Here is a 25,397-nt window from a genome sequence, read left to right on the forward strand (position 1 = left end):
CAATAACTATAACATAAAACTGGGCCTAGAGTTTAAAAAAAAATCATAATATCTGTATGAGCAAATAAAAGCCACAGCAGCATGACATGTATTAGATGTCGGCTAAAATAGTCAACAGTCAAAATAGTCAATGTCTCTCAATGTGGTTCACTGAAGTCCAAAAGCTTTAGAAATGGCTTTATAACCTTTTCCAGACTGATAGATTGTAATTACTTTCTTTTTTATTTGTTCCTGAATTTGTGTGTTCTGTGTGTGTTCTGGGTCTGGCTCGAGAAACTGAACTCCAGTGTGACAAACCACAGTTATGTTTTAACAAAACACTTTTTCACACAAGGCCATGTAGGTTTGGATTTTATTTTTTCCTTTAAAAATATATATTTCATTTAAAAACTGAATGTTGTTTTTCCTTGTGTTGCCTTTGAATAATATTTAAATTAGTTTGATGATCTGAAACCTTTAAGTGTGAAAGAAGCACTCAGGAAGGGGCCAAACACATTTTCACACCACTGTATAATACTATGCTGAGTTCTCTCTGCCTCTTCCAGTGCATGTTGCCGTTTGCTCGGTTCGATCCTTGAATTCCTACTGGAGCTAATCAGTGGAAAAAAGGAACGCGCCAATTAAATAAGTCATATCCCTTCATTCTGAAAATCTCATTTGGTCTTCATAGGCAGAGCTGGCCCGAGGCTTAGGCAAATAAGCAGCTACTTCAGTCCACAAGGGAGACCTTTAAAATGCACATGCTTGTAATACTTATGGGTTATCCCCCAATTTAAGATGGTGCTTCAGAGAGAAAGAGCCAAGTGAAGATAGAAGTGAATTATATCCTAATTACTAGCACAGCGGTTAATTTGGAACATCATTTTAAGTTAGAGCACAGGTGAATGAAGCAGGAGACTGAGCAGGGAGGCCCAGAATTCTCTTTCCACGCACACCTCCCAAGGGTTCCCAGGCCAGCTGAGAGACATGGTCCCTCCAGTGTGCCCTGGGTCTACCCCTGGGCCTCCTCCTGGTGGGATATGCCCGAAACACCTCTCCAGGGAGCCGTCCAGGAAGCACCCGGAACAGAAGCCTGAGCCACCTTAGCTGGCTCCTCTCCATGTCGCGGTGCAGCGGCTCTACTCTGAGCTCATCCCGTGTGACTGAGCTCCTCACCCTATCTCTAAGGGAGCGCCCAGTCACCCTGCGGAGGAAACTCATTTCGACCGCTTGTATCCGCGATCTTGTCCTTTCGGTCATTACCCAAAGCTCATGACCATAGGTGAGGGCAGGAACGTAGACCGACCGATAAATTGAGAGCTTTGCCTTTCGGCTCAGCTCCCTCTTTACCACAACGGTCCCACGTTCCATCCTTCCCTCACTCGTGAACAAGACCTCGAGATACTAATAAATACCAATCATTTAATATCTTCATTTTATAATTTACCTCGAAGTGGATAGCGCACATGGATGAGCCGGCAGCAGCGTCTTGAGTTTGAATCAAGCTTGTCCTTCCCCAGCCTCATCGCCATTTCTCACTACACTGTGCTGTCTGATAAAGGCAGCAGGCCAAAATAATCCTCTATAAGAAGAGGATCAACAAAGTGGTGTGCTAAATGTTAAAAGAGATGCTTTAGCCAAAACAACAAGTAAAAAAACCAACAACAACAACAAAAACACAAAAAAACTGAACAACCTGATAAGCTGCAGGGCCACAACTGGTAAATACATTGATCAATCTGTAGTGTTTAAATACTCTTGAACAAATGCTAACTTAAGCATTTAGCATCTTAAAATCTCCATTAGATAAGCATTAGGCAAACTGAAAATTCTATGACGTGTGATGTCACAATCCTGAGCTGGAATTATGTTTAAGTGTAACAATTTGCAGTATAAAAAGAATTGCAGTATAAAGTGAAACGAAATACCAGCTCATATAATTGTCTTTGATTTTTCCAGCCCATACTCTCCCCTCCATAACCTCCGCCTGTCATGGTGCACCTAAATCATCCATTGGGGAACTGACATATTACTCTTCCGCCTTATCTCTGTCGACGTGGGGAGATACTGCTGCCTCGGTAACATCCTTCCACTTGTCATCCCCCCTAAGACTTCAAGAAACCAGCGCCTTGACATTCCAGCGCAGCAAGTCCTCTACCACCCCTGCAGTACGAGCCAGCCATCCAACCTTCACGAGAGAGCACCACTGACAGCCAAGTGTCCTTTTCTGCAGCTCACCACTTACCTGTGCAGGATGTGTAGCTGCGGCCAAGAAAGGAAAAGGAAAGAATTTATAAGTACAGTAACAAAAAAACTGTACAGGCGTGGCATAGAAGGTGTACTTTGGAGAACACTTCAACAACAAAGAGTGTAACGATTATTTCAGTAGTCGACTAGTCACATGATTTTTTATAATAATACATTTTAACCAGATAAAGGTGGGAATATGCTGACTGAAGGTGTTTAGATAGCTAACAATTACAAATAAAGTGTATTATTCATAGAAAATCCAAATCAAATTGTTCATAATGCCACAGAAAACTTGTTCAATCATGTGATTTAGAGTCTGCACACACCAGAGTATGATGAACAATTACTAAAATGGTCAAAATGTATTTCTCTTTTGTTTTCTTCATGATCGAAGGCTTTATTACACAGGACAGTTGTAGCACGAAATGGGAGAGAGAGGGTAGAGACATTCTACAAATGCAAGAAGCTGGGAATCGACACCATAGTGATACCAACCACACATGTGCAAGCCCTTAACCACTGCACCACAGGCGAGCTCTCAACAATTATTTCAGTTGTTGATTATTCCAAGTTAAATGTCACTCTGAAGTGCTGTCGTAGAAAACAGTAGCAGCGCAACAAGGGTGACACCTGTCTTTTCAGATGGGAACAATCTGACTTGAAATGTTACATACAAGTACGACAAAAAAACAAAAACACACAGATCAGATCAAAAATGAAAGATGTACAATTATTTGAAGTGAGTATTGCTTGTCTCGGTTCAGTTTAAAATGGCCAGGTAAATATCTACATGTTTATGTTACAATGTACAGTATCAGAGAGAGTCGTTTTGCCTGCTAGGGCCATGTGTCGGGCTGGTTTTCTGCACCTATTTATTCCCCCCCCCCCTTTTTTTTAATTTTCAGTGAGTGGGCTTGAGTGATATGGGATCGATGTCAGTTTCTGATTCGATTTGATTTGTTCTTCCTCCAACGACCCCCATTCTGAACCACATGTTTTAGCAACAGAGCATTGGCTGTGGACTTCTCTATTCAAAAACCCAAACCGTATCATTGACGATTAGATATCACTGAAATATCTTGATGAATTGCCCAGTCCTATATGTGAGTGAGTGATTGGTGGTGGTCGGAGGCACTGATGGAGCAGAGTTGCATTTGCTTGTGTCAGTCTGGTGGTAAGTCACAAAAAGTCGAGGAAAAACAAACATTGTCAGCTCTTAAGAAGAAGGCAACGTTAGCATTTAAGATTTCTTAAACCTTGCCAGAGAAATTGGGGTTTCCAGGTAGCTCACCATTATCACGTGTTTTGAAATTGTCAAATTGTTTTGTCAAAATATTGGACTGAGAGTTACAAAGCTCTATGAATCATATTTAATGTTGTCACCCCACTTAATTTTAGGACATCAAACTCCTGAAATGAAAACAATGGATGGATATCTGTGGGGAAAAGGGCATTCACAAAGAAATGGACGACACAGACGGAACAGAAAATCAAAACTCAAATAAAAATGGACATATACAAAATGGACAACATTAATTTGACAACTTAAAAAAGGACATATTTAGCGTACATTGCGATAAATGTGTTTGTTTATTGAGTAAACAGCAAATGTCTATACTCTGTCAGTTCAGAATACCATGGGGCCTTATAAATAAAAATAAATAAAGCACTTTTACTTCTTTTCCACCACTAGTCCTGACTCTTGACACATCTAACCTTTTCAGGAGTGTGCACCTGACAGTCTGGCATCCTTTCCTTGATTTTCCCCCAACCACTTACCTTGGCAACGCACAGCTGTCAGAAGAGTGGACCATATCGGCGTAGTGGGGAGACGTAGTGAGCAGAGATGCGTTCAAGGTCAGCTTTCATGTACCTCTCACTCCTCGGTAATAGAAGACCCACTTTTTATGTCACGGCCTCAGTCTTGCTGGCTTCCTTGATGAGTAGGATTGCATTGTTTCGTCTGTGAAGTTTTTGCTTAGTCCGGAGTTCTGGGAGAGTGCAGAAACCAAATCCTTTCATCTCTCATCACTAGCAGAAAAGACAAGGCAAAAAAAAAGGTTTCAGATAAAGGTAATCTAAAGTGAGAGAGTGCCGGGGCAATCAGGCAGAAATTATGTGGCCAAAATGAGGAAGGCAAATGACTAAATTATCTCCTCAGGACAGGAAGCTATAAAAGGCAGCGTACCTAAATTTAGGGCTAATTCTCATTACCAAGTGGTGGAAATTTAGCAACCAAAATTGCAGTTGTCCCAGCCCTTCCTCTTTGCTGGAATTATCTTTTGATGGGCCAAGAAAATGGATTTTAATGGAAGCTAAGTATTGACTTTGTCATCTTTCATATTTTCAGAGTGCTCTTTATTGCTGGTTAAGAAGAAATGTCACACTATTAAGCAAAATACCTCTGATGGCTATTAAGGAACAATTCTTTCATTCACATACTCATTTAGTTATTCAGTATATATACTCAAGTTAGACATTATGAATTTATTAGATAGTAAATAAATTAAATATGTAACTTTTCTGGAGGGGGATGTACCACCTTCTTGTCATCATAGTTATTGCTATGTCTGAAATGTTCCACAGTATGACAGTAAGTACAAAAACCTCAGAAACATTACTTACCTTGAGTGGTGCCGCCTCTCCACAGGTCTGGGGTCTTATTTCAAAGCGTGCATATGTACAAAAATGTTACGTGCCTTTGTGAAAGTCGACGTTATGCGTGTGATCTGTGAAAAGACGACTTGCCATTTTTACTCTTTCAGAGAAGAAGTAGCTGTGCTCAGAGAAGAGGAGTTTTTGAGGAATTTTGTTTTCTGTCCATACACTGTCTCCATGGAGATAGATATGTTTTTAATGTCTTTCTTGTCTTCTTTTATTGTTTCTTCTTCTTTTTTTTTTTTTTTTTACACTAAGCAACGCAAGTAAAATAATGCATTACTTTATTCTTTTGGTAACATTTTAGGCTACGGTTCCCAAAATGCTAAGTATAGCACCGACAGACAGTTGTTTTATAATGCACTTTTACATAACACAGTTTACATAATAGCCACGGGATTATGTTCTTTGTGCACAGACTTGAGAGAGTAGAGATGCACTTAAGGACATGTGTGCACCATTCAATATTTTGAGAAAGTAAAACGCATCTGCTGCATGTTAAAAAATATTAGCTATTGCCAAGACTGACAATAGCCCAGGGCAGTTCAAAATGCTATGAATGATTTTTTTTAATCCCAATGCCTATTGGTTTTATTGAGCTGTAATTCCTTTAAAATGTTGACAGCATAAATAAACTACCATATTTTATTTTCATATTTTCCGCACTATAGGGTGCACTGGATAGGCCCACTGTCAATGAATGGTTTATTTTCCATCATTTTTCATATATAAAGTTCAACGGACTATAAGGTGTATTAAGCGAAACAAATCAGTCAAATAAGTCAGTCAGTTGAACTTTATTAATGCAGTATGCGCGGAAAGGTCCTCACCTTTTCTTCGTAATCTTTTGACAGTTGCTACGAGACATAAATTAAGACATATGAATTAATCCAGACATAAATCGCACTGTCGTTCTTTTGAGAAAATTAAAGGCTTTTAAGTGCACCTAATAGTCCGGAAAATACGGTACATACTTTATTATTAATGACTAAACACACAAACATAGAAAATAATATTGTGTTTGTGTCCTCTTCATGATTAAAATTCGCATTTCCTCATCCGCGGGGGCACTTTCCTGTCCTAAACACCCCTTTGCTTCGCCCGTGCGTAATGCTCCGCGGCAAAAACTAAACGCGTGGCACAAAGCCCATAAATCGCGCGTGTTGCGGTGCCGCGCGTGACCGCTGCCCCGCCCCGCCCCCGTTCTGAATATGGTGAACAAGCCCCGCCTCCCCCGCATCTCATTAGCGCCGCAGAAGCAGCTCGCGCGCGGTGCAGCAGCCCCTCTCTCCTCTCCATACAGAAGCAGGTGTCCAACATGGCGCACGCTCGCATCGGATCTCTTGCGACTATTCTCTTTTTAACCGTCTTTCACGCGGCTCTTCAAAAAGGTAGGACCCCCGTTGTCTTTTTAGCCTTTACCGGATGTCCACTTTACCGTTTTTGTGTGCTCGCGGCGGCGGGGAAGAGCGCGGTTACCCCCCCCCCCCCCCCCCCTCTGCTGCGTAAACGCGGACTACACTGTGTATGCCCGCGGTGGATGCTGTTGTTTTTCCAAGTCGGGAGAACTGTCCGTAAAGTTCAATGGCCGGATGTAAGAACGAGCTGGATGGCCGGACACGCGCTGTGGATGTGTTGCTCGTGCGCGGCGGGCATCACTTCGCGCAGCTTCCTCGTGAGAAAAGCCGCAACTCTTGAACGCAAAAAAACAAAAAAAACCGTTTGCGTTGTGATGGACGCGGAGTGCGGGGCCGTGATGCGCCGCTGTAGAGCCGCGGTAGACCGGAGGAAAACAAGCTGGTGGTTCCGCCGCTTACGTCTCGGCTCAGGACCGCTCTGCTCGGATACTTTTGTTGGCTTCTTGGACCGCGGTAAATCACGATGAGAGAAGCCGTAGCGAAGCCGCAAAAAAATAAATAAAAAAATCAAAATAAAGAGAAAGAAAAAGCATCTCAAAAACATTAGCGTGGCGCGTGCTGCTGCCGCCGCTCTCACGTTACGCCACAGCCGCGAGCTCCTTTCCAAACAGTGGCACTTTGGCTCTTTTTGACGCGGTTAAAGCCCAACGCAACAACTCAACACGCACATTTAAAGGTGTTTTTTGGGCAAAAGTTGAACGTTCAGACGTCGCCGGTGTCCAAAAAGTGCCGCCGGTTGTTGTTTGGAGGCTGTTTTCCGTGCCGCTTGAACTACCGCGCTCGCATCCGCGGCGTTGCCAGTGCCTCGCGGGGCCGTGCGTGTGCTCCTCGCGCGCGGGGGATTTGCCGTAGCGACGTCATGCGTGAACAAAACATCAAAGGAGCCGCTCGGGTCTTTTAGTGACGTGACGCGGGGAGGCAGGACGCGATAAGCTGCAAACTGCGACACGACTTTTCACGCCTGGCTCTTTTTTTTCCAGACGGATTAGGGGATGTTGCCGAGTGGGTTTTCTCAGAGTTAGCGGGCTGCGTGGTTTTGTGTGAAAAAAGTGTTGTGAATGTGAATTATAGCGTGTAAGATGAGAGGGCGCAAGCTCAGTCCTTGCATAGTAGGAGTAGTAGGCTATAGGAAAGACGTGGCATGCGGGAGGGGGTGGGCAGTGGTCAGGGCAGTGGTCACTGCCGTGCCACCCAAAGGACCCCAGCGACAATGTGTTTTCAGTGGGGCCGGTCACTGGATGTTTGAAATACCAAAGTCCATTCTGCCATTTCCAACGTTTTAGTCACGCTTTAGTCCTGATTTAGTCCGTGTTTGGGATGGTTTATAGTCGTACAGTCCTGTTCCGGTTAAATCCTGATATGCTACATGGGTAGGAAGAGCATGATGTCCCTATTTACCTGGGACCAGTTTTGAGCCCTGTGTCCCATGTCCCCGCGGAGGTATTCAAAACCCAGTTTTGTACAAAATATGTCCCAGTTGTCCCAGTTTTTGACCACGTTGAGACCTTCCAACAGTAAAGAAGGGGAAATATTGTTTCTTCGGCCAAAATAGAGAAATCTGGCTGTAGATTTTTTTTTTAAATCACACATTTCCACTGATTATATGCTGTAATGTACATACATGTACCCACACTTATTACAATGGAAATTTTGGTCTGTTTTTAACCCAGACTTCTTGATTTAGTCCTGGTTTAGTTCATAGACATTTAGTTTGAATCGTTGTTTAGAGATAGTCTTGGTTTTATTCTGGGTCTTACCTGTTTTTATACTGTGTAAGTCTTGGTTTAGACTTTGTTTGGTCCTGCTTTGACGTGCTTGGACTTGCAGTAATTCTTTTGGACTAATGCTTTATTCCTGAGTAATTAGAAATGACTGTAGGCTACATAATAGTGCACACTATGTTCATTGATAGATGAGCTGATAGAATATGACAGTTTGATGAATGTCTTTCGATGCAGCACACTAATCACCTGCTTTGAATGAGTTTTTTTCTTCTTCTGCATTTCATAATGGTTCCAATCAAGTTAATGACCCTATGTGGATTAAAGAAGCAAAACTTCAATATGCTTGTTTTCCACGGTCGTGTGTGAATGTTCTTAGAAAGTTAAGATGACTGGGTACGACTTTCTTGACATTATTGTTGCTACTGCTGGTATTACAACAACAACAATTACTACTACTACTACTACTACTACTACTACTACTACTTCTACTAGTAATACTGGTGTACTAACCTATATTATAATCAAATACCACAATATCAAAACATACCATGTCTAAGGTGGTTCATGTTTCTGTTAAGTGTTGCATGTTGTGGTTGCTGTTGCTTTTGATTAATACTACTACTATTACTACTACTACTGGCTACTGCAAGACAACTTCAATGCAATTAAACTCCACTGTATCAAAACATATCCTGCCAAAGACGCTTCATGTTTTATATAGATACAAGACCAGCAAAAGGTAATAGTTTCGGTGTAGCTTGTGCAATAATAGCTGATTACCTGACAATGCTAATCCTATTATTTTAAATGAGCTATCCAGATATTGAGACCACGACACAATGCGAGCTGTACCTCACAGTGCAAGGCCTAATAGCGGACTGCGCAATTTAGTATCCTCGTCATTTGCCTTCTGATAAATGCGCACGAATCGCTCACCCCGCGCAGCGCTAACACAATTACGTAACCGCGCGCATGTAATGTCCATTAGCCTAATAGCAATCTGTCCCAAAAGATAAGACGCAGCACCACCAACATGGCTTTGGTAGATTTAAGCCCCTCTAATTCCAATCTTTTGTTTTTGGTGACAGTGACAAGAAGGGACATTTGAGGATTATCCAGGAAAACTGTACACAATGTTTTATTGCATCACAATCACAAAATGTCCAGTATCTACGGGTTGAATTGTGTATTAAATAGGGCAGCACAATGAATTACTATTGGATGTAAATTGTAAAACTGCTTTTATTTAGTTTATAGATTTTTTTGGTGGAAAGCAACAACATATCCTGTCTCTTTATATAACTTGTTTTGTTAATGTTTTAAAATGTGTGGAAGTCCGTAGCATTAAAAAAAGGAAGAAAGAAAGAAATATAGGTATATCTTAAGTTTAGCCATTTACAGACCTTTCTCCCCCCTTAATTTTTCAATACTTTCTTAAACGTTAATGTCCCAGGACTAGTTTCAAAACGCAAACTATAAAACAACCGCAAGTGCAATTATCATCCTTAGATTGTCTCCGTAAGTTTATTTGTACTTCATGGCACTGCATAGCGTAATTGTCTGCGGGCTGAGCAACGGGGAAAAAAACGGTTCCAGTGATTTCCAACAAAGCTCGGGGCATTCTTGCACAAAGCATATCAATTATTTACTCGTGGCCCATACTGTATAGCTAGGCTCGACTTCGTGCTAAGCGCTGCAGGATGCTCCCAGCCCCTTCTCGCTCCCCCCGTTTGCTTTTCACTCACACAAACGTTATTATGAGATGAAGAAGAAGAAGAAAAATAAAAAGTGCAAGCTAAAAGTGTGACCGTTAATTGATTGCGCCCATGCTATACGATTTATAAGTTCCCATTTTGGCACACCTCAACTTGTCTTCAAATCACTCCAAATGAAATGGATTTATGAGAGAAAGTCTTCACAGCTCAGTGCACCCGGCCAGCAGCCTTTTTCTTTTAATGTTTCAGAGGGCAAGCGTGGCTCCCCTGCCCCTAAAGAGATAACATTTTCCTCCAGGAATTCCGAATCATATTTAACTGTCCAAAAGTGATATGTCTGTTATAAGCAGCGGTGGATACATTTAGGGAGAAAAATATGTGGCTGCTAGTTTAAAAATAGCAACAACAAAAAAAATGTGTAGCATCATTTATTTGCGGCCTATCTTTGTACATGGTGAAGTCATTTTCAGTGCATCAGTTTGCTCAAAGGGCCTTAAAGTTCAAGGCGGTATGGACGATTTTTTGTCGATTTGAGAACGCAGGCGGAAGTGCGCATGCGCACTCGCCCCTGCGGACTGATACAACACACACGTGCGTTTGTTTATTAGCGCAACGGAGCGCATCGCATCGCTCGTCTCCCGTAGATTTCTGTCCACTTCTGCCTCAGCTCGAACTGTCTTTCTCCGTCTTCATTTTGTCCCGTACACTGAGGGAACTATATTATGATAGATCCATGCGCTTAGGCACGCGGAAACGTGGGCACGAACCGCACGCGGCTGCAGGTGAGCGATAGGTGCGTTTTATGATTGATACGTGGCAGGACAAATGATTTATCCACGCCACGAGGAAATATGCTAAAAAATTTGCTAGAAAAAATCGTCCATTCCACCTTTAAGTTTAGTTTTTTTTAACTGTTGTAAAAAGGCAGACACTGAATGACGTCAACGATTCATTTGTTCCAGTCACGTATTTGTCGTCGTCATCATTTTGAGGACTTCACCGTGTGTTGTAGCCTATCTCCGCTCTCAGAAAGTCTTGAAAAATAGCGCATCGCACTGAAAATGTAAAGGCGGCGATACTTTGAGACTTGACAGAAGTTTTGGGTGTTATCCTCATCAACAGCCCGGCGAATCGCTGACAACACTCAAAAGCAAAATTAGCGGACATTTACGTCTGGCTATCTCATCCACAGAAGCGAACTCCCAAAGCATTCAAGAACACAGACTTTTGACACTAAAATATACCCCCTGGAAAGTGAGAAACAGGTTCAAGTTAAGTCAAATGTTTATTAGCATGGTAATAAACGTAGCATGGTAGTGGTTGTAGTTTAAATTAGTGTTAGCCAGCTGCTAACTACCTGAAACAAAGTGCTCACCGCCCAGTCTGTACGTAAACTGTTTCATCATGACTGCATTATTTTGTGGTGACAAACAGGATTTTTCGTATGTTATAGAATAATAATCCTTTCTTTTGAGACTTGTTGGCATATCAGTTTCTGTCCTCGATATGGCTATAGCAACAAGTGTTTCATGCCACTTCGGACCCATGAATACATTTGATGGAGCATTTTGTTGGAACCATAAGGAAGAAACTGCCAGGAACAGATGATATTCAATTAGAAACATTGCCGGATGAGATTTTTTTGGAAAGAAACACCTACCCAATTATTCCAGACAGTTGTTTCACATTAGAGTGAAAGGACGGACAAACAATTAATTCTGGAACATGTTCTTCCCTCGTGGTTAAACATCGAGTACAGGTCCTTTAATAGTTTAATTGTCCTTTAATTGTTCTCCCTTGTCATGGTTTGGTCCTGAATTGATTCCGGTTTATTCCTCATGTTGTCGACTGAGTGTTGTCCTGTTCTAGGCTTGTCCTAGTCAAGCTTTAGTTTAGGGTTTAGTTTAGTGACCTTTTGGACCCTTTTCTGATTCTGATTGGTCAATGGTGTTTTAGTCGACCAAAATTTGTATTCGTCGACTAATTGTTTTATTTAGATTAAAAGGATTTATATGGGTCCACAGCAAAAATAAGAAGATATGTAGTCAGTTATCTGGAAATGTTTGAATTAATCATGAGTTTAATCTAACTTTCTTTATGCATTTTTGTTTTTGCATGAACTCCAGTGCAATTTGGGTTGGATACATAGAAATACACAATAGTTTGGATAGCTTTTGCCTCGTTTGCCGCGCCCCCGTTTATTCGACTAATTGGTCGATATGACATGTCTTTGGTCGACCAAGAATGTCTTTAGTTGACTACAGCCACAGTATTGGTGCTTATTTTCTAGGGCTCTAAAATCCCACAGAGGAAGAACTGACACAGCCAAAAACCTCCTACATGCTAATTATTGATGTAAAAATAGCTGTACAGCCCTTTTATTGTCATTTTAAATGGTAGGTTGGGATGAAATGAAAATACCATCATCAAATTATACTCTTTAACATGTTCCGTGTTATTTATAGTGACATCTTTAGTTTTGATTCTTTAAAGGGTACGTAAGGTCGTTCTTAAAGTTCAACTCTGATTTAAAACAATGAAAACACACCAATAATACATCTGCTTTAAAGTTTTCATACAAACGCGGTGTGAGATGTCCCACTTTAGATCAAAGAAGCACGGATGTTTCCAAAGTTTGAACTACAAAGTGCCGCCTCAAACCACGATTCAAAGGCTCAAGTAATAAAAAATAAGTTCATATAATTTACTCAGCGCATTGGGCACAAATGTAAAAATGAGTCGTGTCGTAAACAGGAACATCCAGGTTACATAACATTGGTAGAATCATTAACACCCGGATTTGGACGACAAGTGAAAGGAGATAGGAGAAATTCCAAGCAGTTTGGCTGGAGTCCAACGGCAAGTAAATCTAATATGATTTAAGCTGTTAAAGTGTGATTAAACCCTGTACACTATTGGATGCTGAAATTAAATTGCGTGGTGCGGCTAAGCTTGCAAATGAGTTCTATCAAATTTAGTGTCTAGACTGTATTTTGATTCTAGCGCTACCCCCCCCCCCCCCCCCCCCCCCCCCCCGTTTTTGTATTCTGTTGCACGGCTAACAACATAGCGCCGTCCATGCTATACGAATCATATATAGATCTTGCTATACGGCGACATAATGGTGCCAAAAAGTGTGTCAGAGCTGATTGGTTATAGTTCTCCTGTCACGCTTTGTAACAATCCAACACAACAGACCTACTTGCGCTAACCTGTAACACGACGCGATGCCTTTTAATCGGAGCGTCACTACGATGAACTTGGCGATAGTCCCAGCGACATTGAAGGATGGGTCAAATGTAGTTAATTAAGGGTAGGCAACAAAAATGAATATCTCAATGTTTAATTTGGCATTTTTGAAGTTCAAGTATGTCACAAAAATATGAATGGATGATAAAAGAGTTGAAATATTGACGGTTTCTATCCTTGTTTGTGAGATGATTCCAATCTTTCAGTTTTCAGTTGATCCTGTAACTTTATGAATAATTAAGTATGCAATGTTGGATTTGACAAGTTAAGTTATTACTCATGTACAGTGTAAGCATACATTATAAATAGCCTAATTATTGTTATAATATTGCAAAATGATGCTTTCGACGCAACGGAACATTTGTATTAGTTGATTTCAGCCACATCCAGTGCTTACTTGAACATTGCTACTGTTTTAATGATAGACTTTAATTGAATTTTTAATATCTCCAAAACAACAATTGCAATATTATCAATGTTTTGACATATCTTACTAATTGTGGGGGGGTGGCTTCTTTTGCGTGCCTGGTCGTGGTAAATATATTCAGTAGAACAAATAGTGAAACATCTACTTAAAGAGTTCAAAGTACTTTATGTAGACTAATGGACCGCTTTTGTGCGCATACTCAAATAAATGCCTCTGTAAATATTTGGCTATCCCAGCATCATTAGTGAACAAAATTGAATCAAAATCTTTAAGAACATTAATTATGACCAAAAAGGGACTATTCTTTTTCTAGGCGTACAATCTAAAGCACAGTCCCAGATCAAGTGTCAGTCATAGTCACCTATACTGCACGCTGAGCTCGATGTAACGGCATCATAATATAAAAGTAGTGTTTTTATTCACTTACGGAGGGGATGAGGTGTGCTCAAAGGGCTTGTCAGTCTTAATACTGTTTATATATAGCTGGTAGGGGTCCGCGGGCCATAGCTTGCCCATGTTTGCTCTTGAAAATGCCCACATACCACCAGCAGTACCCACACAGTTTAAGACCAGAGAGCTAATGACGGCAAAAGTAAACTTACACATGTGCTGACACGGCCCAGGTTGATAAATTAACCTCATTTGTTCACTGCTTCTCCTCCGCTGCACCGGCGTTTCCACGTCCGAACACCGGCTCCACCACGAGCGGCACGCACCACCACGAGCCGCACGCACCACGAGCGAGCGGCACCGCTTCTCCTCCGCTGCACCGGTGTTTCCACGCCAGATCACCGGCTCCACCACGAGCGGCACGCACCGCCACGAGCCGCACGCACCGCCACGAGCCGCACGCGGCTCCGCTTCTCCTCCGCTGCACCGGCGTTTCCACGCCCGAACACCGGCTCCGCGCTCCCGCACCCGCCGCCCCGGAGGTCTGTACCTGGGCGAAGGTGTGGCCCCAGCCCGCCACAGGAGCAGACACGGAGAGCGGGGCACTGGCTCCACCCGGAGAAAAGCAGCCCCATTCAACCAAGGTACAGCCCCGTTTCTCTGCTTTCCCCGCTCCACAGACGGGGGCGATCTGGTCACAAAACTGGACTCAAATGCGTCTTGATTGGGCTAGAGCAACGCCGGCGTCTGGTATGTGGACTGCCGCTTCTGTCCCAACGTCTTTGTTTTGTTAGTCGTTTCCATTGTTTTGTTTTGTTCCCGCGTCTCTGTGTTGTCTTCTGTCTACATCCCTGTTCCTTAACTTCATCGGACATTACTGCACCGTCCATCACTCATCTCCTCCCTCACTCCTGGACTATCTACTGCCCTAGCCGCCAGCCAACAGCTGGCTTAACACCTGCTGAGGTCCGTCATGGTATCGCGGGGCCTCCCTGCCGTGCAGACAAGGTCTGGGGCAACCAACGCCACTCACTCCACCAGCTTCAACACCCGGTCCACTGCTGCTTTTTCACAATTCTCTGCCCACCAGCTTCTAGTTAACCAGCTTCTAGCCACCGCCAACATACTAACTGGATTACTCTCATCTGCTGCTACGTTCCATCTCCTCCTCGGACTCCATCACTCCCGCGCCTCCAGGCCACCGCTCCACCAACTTCTCGCCTACTCACCTACACCGCTGCTGACCTTCACCTCCTCAACCATAACCACCGTCTCCCAGCTGCTGCTGCCTCTGCAGCTAGCTCAGCTGGGATCCTTCGCCGGCCCCGCTACATCCACCGGGGCTCTGGTCTCTCCCATAACCAACACTCCAACGACGGCTCACCTATCCCCTCACTCTGGACTAGTTTTCGCCCACCCGTCACCCCCACCTGCCGCACTGCCAACCTCAGCAACCTCCGCCCCCCCACCCCTGCACCCCCGCTGAACTGCCGCTCCCTCTCCAACAAATCACCTGTTATATCTGAACTGCTACTGGACAATAACATTGATCTGCTTCTCCTCTGTGAAACATGGCAACAGCCCCTGGACTTCTATGCTCTCAACCAAGCCACTCCCTCCAACTACACTTACACTGCCAAACCCCGCCTCCGCCTCTCCGGGCGTGGGGGAGGTCTTGCTGTTATTCATAAAAAATCTACATCCATCACTGAACTGAACCTCAACCTTCCATCCATCTCATCATTTGAATACCTCGCCTTCTCCCTCCCCAACTCTATCACCGCTATCCTGATCTATCGTCCCCCAAAGCCCCACCCCTCTTTCCTCACTGAATTGTCCGAACTCCTCACCATCGCATCCTCTCTCTCTGCCCGCCTCCTACTCACTGGTGACTTCAACATCCACATTGACTGCCCCAACGCCCCACTGACATCCGACTTCCTCTCTCTCCTGGACTGCTTCCATCTCACCCAACACATTGACTTCCCCACCCATACCAAAGGCCACACTCTGGACTTAGTCTGTTCCTCTCTCCTACCCATATCTAAGCCCCACCCCCTCCCCTTCCCTCTCTCTGATCATCTCTGCATCCTTTTCTCCGCCCCACTACCCTCGCCCCACAACCCCAAAAAACGCACCATCACCTACCGCAATATCAAGTCAGTCAACCCCCTCACGCTCTCCCAGCTCATATCCTCTGCTTTCCCCCCTGACTCCCCCCCCTCTTCCCCCGACGACTATGCTGTCATGCTCAACACCACCCTCTCCGACTCCCTTGACTTCCTAGCCCCCTGGAAAACCTCCTCCGTCTCATACATCAACCCCGCCCCCTGGTACACCCCTGAACGCCGCACCATGAAGCAGACTGGCCGCCAACTCGAACGACTCCTCAAAAGAACCCGCCTCACCGTCCACGCCGAAGCTTTCAAATTACACATCTCCTCCTACCGTGACGCTCTCCAAGCCGCCAAATCTGCCCACCTCTCCACCCTCATAAACAGCTCCCATCGGAGCCCTCGCACCCTGTTCTCCACCGTCAACAAGCTGCTCCAGCCACCGGACATCACTCCACCCTCCTCCCCTGACCTCTGCAACTCTTTCCTCTTTGCCTTCAATGACAAAATTTCCAAAATCAACAGCTCCATGACTGCCGTCTCCATTAACTCCATCACCACCCCCACCCCTGCCCCCCCCTCTCCCTGACCACCCACCCTTCCCTCCCCTCACTACCTTCTCCTCTGTTAACTCCTCTCATATCATAGACCTCATCACCGCTTCCAAAACCACCACCTGCTCTCTCGACCCCCTCCCAACGACTCTAACCAAGGCCTGCCTCCCTGCTCTCATCCCCATCTCACCACCCTCTTCAACCAGTCTTTATCCCTCGGCCATGTTCCTTCCATCTACAAACTGGCCTCCATCCTCAAAAAACCCACCCTAGACTCCGCCAACCTCTCCAACTACCGCCCCATCTCCAACCTGCCGTTCCTCTCAAAAACGCTGGAACGCATCGTCGCCGCCCAACTTCACACCTACCTCCAGTCAAACAACCTCTATGAACCCCTCCAATTTGGCTTCCGCCCACTTCACAGCACTGAAACAGCCCTGGTCAAAGTACTCAACGATCTCCTCACCTCTGCAGACTCCGGGGCCCTCAACATCCTGTTACTACTAGACCTCAGCGCAGCCTTTGACACTATAAACCATTCCATCCTCCTACAAAGGCTGCGCCAACTGGGTGTTGAGGGCGCTGCACTTGACTGGCTCACATCCTACCTCACCAACAGGCAAGAGTTCATTTCCCTCTCCGGTCACTCATCCACCCTCTCCCCAGTAACGCAGGGGTCCCCCAGGGCTCAGTCCTCGGCCCCCTCCTCTTCATCTGCTACATCTTCCCCCTTGGTCACATCCTCCGCCAACTCAACCTGGACTTTCACTGCTACGCTGACGACACCCAGATATACCTCACCACCAAATCCACCCAAAACCCTCCCCTCAGCCACATCGAAACCTGCATCTCTACAATAAAATCATGGCTCACTCTCAACTTCCTCAAACTGAACAGTGACAAAACAGAGCTCCTCCTCATTGGCACCAAATCCACTCTCAATAAAACTGGTCCCTTTTCACTCAGCATCGACACCTTGACCATCACCCCCTCTACCCTGGTACGCAATCTCGGTGTCATCATGGACCCCACCCTCTCCTTCACTCCCCATGTCAGCCACATCGTCAAGACCTCATACTTCCACCTCCGCCGCATCGCCAAAATCCGACACTGCCTCACCCTCCCCGCTGCTGAATCCCTCATCCATGCCTTCATCTCCTCCCGCCTTGACTACTGCAACTCCCTCCTCACTGGCATCTCCTCCCATTCCCTCCACAGACTCCAAATGGTCCAAAACTCCGCTGCCCGCCTCCTCACCCACACCCGGTCCCGTGATCACATCACTCCCGTTCTCCGCTCTCTCCATTGGCTCCCCATCAAGCAGCGCATAAACTTTAAAATACTCCTCCTCACCTTCAAAGCTCTTCACCACCTTGCCCCCCCCCCTACTTGTCTGACCTCCTCATCCCCCACCGCCCCTCCCGAGCTCTCCGATCCTCCTCCTCTCTCACCCTGACTGCACCAATATCCCGACTCAAAACTTTTGGCGACAGAGCGTTCTCCCGAACAGCACCCCGACTCTGGAACTCCCTCCCCCAACCTGTCCGCCACTCTCCCTCACTCACAACATTCAAATCCCGCCTAAAAACATACCTCTTCACCCAAGCTTATGACCTCCCCTACCCCTAGCCTCCTCTACCCCATTGCCTACTCTTCTACCCCCTGTTACATCCCCATCTTTTTCTCTCTACTTCTTCTGTCTTGTTCATTTTATCTGTATATTAATGTGTACTGTACGTGCTGTCCCCCCCTGTCTGTAAATACCCCCCCCTTTTTTATATATGTTCAGCGTCTTTGGGTCACTGAAAAGCGCTATATAAATAAAAGTTATTATTATTATTATTATTAGCTTTGTGTTGTGTTAGTAGGAGTCAAAGCCATTTCTGGATCAAATCTTTCACACATGTGGGCACGGATAGACAGGCTGGAGCTTGCTTCTACTTTCTCAAAAAAAAAAAAAAAAAAAAAAAAATCATGTTTAAGTTCACAGCCTTTTCAACTCTTGGCTACCAGTTCAAAAGTTCCAGCATAAGACGGGATTTGGGTTATTTATTTTTCCAGTTTTTTTTTTTTTTTTCATGCATTGGTTAAAAGTAGTAGTGGAGTAGCTAGCCAAAGGATAGATTAGCAATGTTCTGCTAAGCCTGCTGAGTGGGAGGTAAAAATTTAGGTAAGAAGGCATTCATAATAGAATATATAGGGGGCGCTCTATGATGGACAGTTAGGCTAATACAGGGATAGAAGAGACCATAAAATATTACATCAAGATATTTGCACTAATTTACGGTTTCTTTTAAAAGTGACCAAGATTGGGAAACTTTAAAGCTTCAGTCTAACTCAGGGGTTTCAAACTCATTTGGGCCGCGGGCCAAATTTCGATGCTCAGGCTGGGTCGCGGGCGGAACATAACGTAAAACATAAAAGTATTAAAAATATAAGAAATAAATAGCTTTATATAGCCTACTCTGTTTTGAAGCAATTACTGGATCGATAAAAAAAAATTACAAAACGTTTGTTTTCATAAACTGAAATGTGTTTAGAAAAACAAGTGTAATTTCACCAATACTGTGCTTCAGTTTATGTGCATTACAACTTCAGAGTTGATCTACAGTTCTACACAGAGATTTTTTTTTTAATATAAATTTGAAATGTTCGGCGGGCCGGATTAAAACGTCTGGCGGGCCGGATTTGGCCCACGGGCCAGAGTTTGTCACATATGGTCTAACTCATTCCCAACATGTTGCTTGACGCTTAAACCACTTTGATGTATCTTTATGAGCGTATTTCAATAAAAACAATACAAATAAAATATATATAATTCTTACTCTATGGGGAAATAATGTCAAAAGATGTTACCCAACTAAGAAACATTTTTAAATATACTGAAAAGTAACTCAAGTACCAAAGTTATACCCACATGGAGCGGTGCGTTCTGCCAACCTGTGATTAGCGATAAAAAGCCGCGCACCCATTGATGCGTGTTCAGAATGTAAACATGATATTAGAGATTGGAAGCCTGAGGAGATGATTATCTGTGTCGGCAGCTAAGCTTTTCTGTAAATGCAATCTAGACGTCAAATAACGATGAGCTGTGCGTTTACAATGAATGAGTCTGTAGCCCGGAGTGACTCAGCTAAGAGCGCACAAGCTAGGTAATGACACAGCGCTAACGTGGACAAAGTTGTAAACATCAATTAGAAAGTGCTTGTTACTGTGTTTTGTGAGTGTGACTGGACATGATATTGGATACACATCTTTGGTTGCAGAAGTCAGCTGACTAAAAATGACATTATATCAATTTTGAAGAAAAAATTGATGCAACAAATTGATTTGCTGGAGTCGATGTGATTTTTGTTTTCTTCAATGTTCTATGTTATGATAATTTTACAAGAAAAAAGTGATTAAAGTTCTTTGTGAGAATGGAATGGAATATAACCTATCAAAATAAAAGCATCTCATACCATTGTTTGGGAGATTATGCGGCAAGTTTAATTTTATTTCCATTGCTTTTTTATATTTTACTAATCATAGACAAACTACTCAATATTCCATTGTTTCTTTTTTTGTTGTTGAAATGGGGGAAGAAAGGATAGACACAGCAAATCGTCAAAGCCATGGCGCTGCGGCGTTAGCAACAAAGCCAAACATTTTCCTTCCAACAAGTGCGATATGATCTATTAGACATTATATCACCCAATGTTGTTTCCAGTTATGGTACAAAAAACCCAATAAATGAACTATAGTCAATTTAAGTACGTAATTACACTTGGCTTAGCACAAAGCCAGTGCAAACCAATCCTTGTTCAGTCTTGCGCTAAAGAAAAGGTCACCCTTGGCAGATTTCATTTAAGATTTCAACGTTTGATTTTAATGCATTCTGTACTCCAAAATTAATAAACCATAAGGAAATTAGGTCAGGCAGTTAAAGAAAAGAGCCATCCATAATTCAAGTTGTAGTAAAGCTGGTCATATGGGAATGAAAGTGAATGGGGGTTTACCAGTTTTAATTGTCCTGTGGTGCAGTAAAATCATTTATACTTAGTTTTTATTATCATCTTATTATTAGTTTGTTGTTTCACATATATCTACGTTTTATATTAGTTCAAGCTGGGGTGGAGAGAAAATAATGATAGCCCCGGTAATGGTCTTTATAATAGAGCAGTTTCAACTAATGTTAATACGAATTGGCATTAGAGCTTGGGCTTTTGCCACAATAGGATACAATCACTCTTCATAAGGCCCAATACAATATATATTTCAATATATTGCGACAAAGGAGATATTGCAATTCAATTTTAATAAAAACTGCAATACTTCACCAACAATGAATCAAAAAATACAATTATTTGTATTATGGTTCAATATTATTAGGAACTGCAATACATTCCCTGAAATATTTTAAATAATGCACGAGTCAAGTTTCCAAAAGTGAAAAACTAGTCTGGCATTTGTAGAAGTGCAGATGCACATACTGGCTGAGGTTGTAATACCATTCCATTTTTTATGAAGCACCAAAGCTGCTATGAACAATTCTGAAGCCGAAACCAGCTTGTGGGCCGATGCGATATAGTACCCTGATTGGCATTGTGAAAGTTGCCACAGAATTACTATGTATTTTGTATAAAAATAAATAAATAAATCAGCCTGTGGCAGTAGGGTTAATGGGAGCCTTTCCCTGGGGGCGGGGCCATGGTGTTATTTTGGTACCTTGCTGACCTTAACACTGGCGTAAAAAGGCTGGACTTGGCAACTGGAGGCTGGAGTGGGAGGTGCCAGTCCATATAGTGAACCAATGACTGAGAACTGTGGCACTGAAAAGCGCCCCCTGTGGGAGATGTTTGTCATGTCTCATATACAGGCAAAGACAGAAGAAATAACATTGTTTGATTTCATGTTTTAAAATGTAAAAAATAAAATAAATGATAAAATAAAATATTGAAATGCAGCCTCGGAGCCTTGTTTTTGTGCAATGCAGAGAACACTGTCTCCACTGTATGTCTGAGCTGGTTTACCTGCTTCCTGCACATCTGACCAATTAGAAAAAGTGGACCAGTTTTACGCAGACTGGGACAAGGATTTGGGGTGAATGTGATGTGACTGTGTTTCTTAAACACGTTCCTCTCTGAGTTGAGCACATGAAAGTTTGCACCGTCCAGTCTGGTCCAGTCTGGTCCAGTCTGGTCCAGTCTGTGCAGTAACACGTGTCCAACACGGGAGGTGGAGGTGTCCAGCAAAGAGCTTTAATGGCACCGCGCTGTTTACGTGAGTGTGGAAATAAAAACCACATGAAAGTTGATTGTATTCTGTCTCCTCCATGTGGGGACAGTAACATCCAGTGCACTAGTTCTGAAGTTTTTTTGTTACGATTCTGGCCATTCCCAGAATGCACCAGACCACGCCCTCAGTTTGCTTTACTCCACCTCATATTTTGGCATAATCACGCCTCTTGTTTAGAGTTCCACCCCCTGCGCTGTCATCCATTATGCCGACTGCAAGATGTGCTCTGCTGCGCCCCTGTTAACACTAAAATGGCCCCAAATGTTCCTGCATTACAGTTCATAACAGGTAATTTGTGCACTTTAATCAAAGTACTTTTAAATTATTTTAGCAATAGTTTCAGCATTAAAAAAATTGTTTTTAATCCAAATCCACTTCATACAACTATGATCTGAGCTTGGCTTTTAACCCCAGTTATTACTTTATTCACAACAGTCACAACATTGTTCAAGCAAAGATAGTTTGTATTGTTTGTAGATTATTCACATTCATCAAAGAATGTTTGTAGTGAGGGATATGAGGCTTCCCCCTCTCATTTAGGGACGTCACAATATGCAATTTTAGTGTTAAAATGATTGAAATGATCATAGTTTAATGATTGATTATTCATGATTATTGAGACTGTGACTCAACAACAGTCATTTTCTTTCATTCCCGTGGTCTAACATTATTCCTCATGTTTGTGACCGGGTTCACAGAATTGAACTTTCTGAAAGACAAAATAAAGTTAAACATGACAATATCAGCCAAATAAATAAAGTTATTTATGTTTAGGTCTATTTTTTGGACAATAGATTGAATTAAAAATACTTTATTTGGCTTCTATTATTATTTTAACAATTAACATAATAATCTTGACACCCCTACTGTCATATTATCTGCACCCTTCTATTTTAAGTCTTTTTTCTGATTTTAATGTATTTCTTTTTAATCTGTTGTGTTAATCTAATTAAAAGTTAATTTAATCCGTGTGGCCTTTGCACGGTGCAGTCTTTTCTCAGGATTCCACACAGACTTAGTCTTATTACATTAGTTTAAATAACCCAAGGAGGCAGGAGGAGCGACACTGACGCCACGGTAACTAATGGAAACAAAACCCCATCTTGAACTGCCGTCATATTCCATGTTTCCTTAGCCTATATGCCGTGAGTGAAGCTGGCGTTTTCAAAGGCTGTATGCAGTTGGTAAATGCCACGATGCGTCGCGGTTGTTCTGGGTCACTGGGCTGTCCTCTGTGTGATCCCCTCCAGTGGTTTCCCATCATGCACCTGCACACCGCTCACAAACACGTCAATACGAGCTGTAGCTAAGGAACACAGGGCTGCTACGTATATACTGTTATGAGAGGAGAGGTTTAGGTAACAAGACGTCATTATTAAGTAAGTCTTTATTAAGTAAGTCTTTATTAAGTAAGTCTTTATTAAGGACATTAAAAGAGTTACTGATATTTCATATTGAGATGAGACCTGGTTAACTCAATTTAGTCTAATATTTGGAATAGATTTAGATTAATTCTGGTTTAATCCTTTGTATGGTCCTGTTTTAGCCCTTGGTATAATCTTGGTTTAAAGCAGTGTTAACCTTCTTTCAATGTTTTAGTTCTGGTTTAGTTTTGGTTTAGTCGCCAGTGCTTTTTTCTGGTGCGCCCCCTTTGAAGATAACAAATAAATCCATGCCCCCGTGGCCATGAGAAAGTATTACACCTGATGAAACATAAAACAATAAAACATGCATTTTACTAGCTTATACATGGCCTTAACCAACCCAATATTACAGTTATGATGACAGTTTGATATACATGTTTCATTTCATTTTTAAAGGCCAGTGTCATTAAAATAAGCTTTTACAGACTGTGACTGTCTTTGATTGGTTTGTGCCTGAAGACGTCCACTGCCACAAGACTCGCGCCTCTGCAAATAGACAGATAGATAATTAGACAGATATATAGACAGATAGATAGACCGGCCCCACACGCATGAGTCAGCAGTGATCATTGGAAAACCTGCAGCAGGAACCTAACCTATCCCAAAGCTCACAGAGGAAAAGGTCCTTTCTGTCTCTTTGAGCAGCATTCAGGAGGGGCTGGTGCTACAGGACAGCCTCTAGTTTTCTCCTCATGCATCTGTGCAACATCAAATATAGAAGCCTCTGAGGGCTCTCTGTCCCTCCTCTGCCCCCCTTCTTCTGTGCCTCCTCTGCTCCTCCTCTGTCCCTCCTCTGCCCCCCCTCCTGTGCTCCTCCTGTGCCCCTCCTCTGCTCCTCCTGTGCTCCTCCTCTGCCCTTCCTGTGCCCCTCCTCTGCGCCTCCTCTGCTCCTCCTGTGCTCCTCCTCTGCCCTTCCTGTGCCCCTCCTCTGCTCCTCCTCTGCTCCTCCTCTGCTCTTCCTGTGCCCCTCCTGTGTCCCTCCTCTGCTCCTCCTGTGTCCCTCCTCTGCTCCTCCTCTGTTCCTCTGTCCCTCCTCTGCCCCCCCTCCTGTGCTCCTCCTGTGCCCCTCCTCTGCTCCTCCTCTGTTCCTCTGCCCCCCCTCCTGTGCCCCTCCTCTGCTCCTCCTCTGCTCCTCCTGTGCTCCTCATCTGCTCTTCCTGTGCCCCTCCTGTGTCCCTCCTCTGCTCCTCCTGTGTCCCTCCTCTGCTCCTCCTCTGTCCCTCCTCTGCTCCTTATGTGCCCCTCCTCTGCGCCTCCTCTGCTCCTCCTGTGTCCCTCCTCTGCTCCTCCTCTGTCCCTCCTCTGCTCCTTCTGTGCCCCTCCTGTGTCCCTCCTCTCTGCTCCTCTCCCCTTTACACAGAGGGAGGGTCAGTCACTGGTCTGGATATGGACAGCAGAGACGTGGTGCTTTATAAAATAAACCAGTGGTGAATGAGGCGTTTCAAAGAAGACTCACTGGTGTTACCTCTTGGTCACTGGGATCACGTCTGCACTGCGGCGCTGCATTACACAGACTGCTTTCTGCACGGTGCTTACTCGCACCACCGCGCCCAGCTTTACCACCTGCCATCAAATCACGTTCATTACAACTGCATGTCAGGGCAAGCTAGCTTTTGATTATTAAAGTGCTAGCACCAAAATCCTTATGAGGGAACGCGTGAATGGAAAAAAGTAATGTTGTTTTAAATAGAGTTCTAAAACATGAGATGCTAAAGTAAAGATATAAGAGCATGTTTAACGGCCAATGACAATACAAATGCAACATAAATTGTCCTTAAACTCTTCCAAACCAGGCAAAAGAATCTTGAGAACTAAAGGAAGCCCGCATACCACAGATTGCAAAGCGTTGAAATATGCATAGAGGTAATGGTGCAGCCGATTGGTCAGCATAGGCCTCAGAGGAGCTCTAATAAAAATAGCTTGACAATTGAGGTTATTAACACGTCTACTTGTGGTTAAGTCGAGTCTGGAGAAAGGCCATTTTCTGTAGCGTGTCTAACCTTAACAGGCCGATCAGACCAGGGAAATGTTCAACGCATTATGTATTAATAATTTACATGCATCAGCCATGGAGTTATTGCAAATACAACTGATATGAGAGAATTTTAATATCGTGTTACAGAGACAAAGCATTAACGCTGTAAAGAAAAATAAATGAATAAGTGTGAAAGTGGAAAATATCCGGGGGGCATATGATTAAGATGTTGCATAGTGTTGT

General features: G+C 43.6%; 1 protein-coding gene across 6 annotated transcripts in view; it reads left to right on the plus strand.

Moving 5' to 3' along the window:
- Window positions 1-6,175: 6,175 nt before the first annotated feature.
- Window positions 6,176-25,397, plus strand: part of LOC140361217 (cell adhesion molecule 1-like) — a 222,880-nt gene continuing 203,658 nt past the window's right edge. For all 6 annotated transcript variants that reach the window (XM_072446946.1, XM_072446948.1, XM_072446950.1 and 3 more), the window contains exon 1: window positions 6,176-6,278. In XM_072446946.1, the coding sequence (XP_072303047.1) occupies window positions 6,206-6,278 (73 nt within the window). In that variant the 5' untranslated portion in view covers window positions 6,176-6,205. The remainder of the gene's footprint in view (window positions 6,279-25,397) is intronic.

This window comes from Eucyclogobius newberryi, unplaced genomic scaffold (genome assembly GCF_026437365.1).
Source record: "Eucyclogobius newberryi isolate DKJ021-1_F unplaced genomic scaffold, fEucNew1.0.hap1 SCAF_15, whole genome shotgun sequence".
NCBI lineage: Eukaryota > Metazoa > Chordata > Actinopteri > Gobiiformes > Gobiidae > Eucyclogobius > Eucyclogobius newberryi.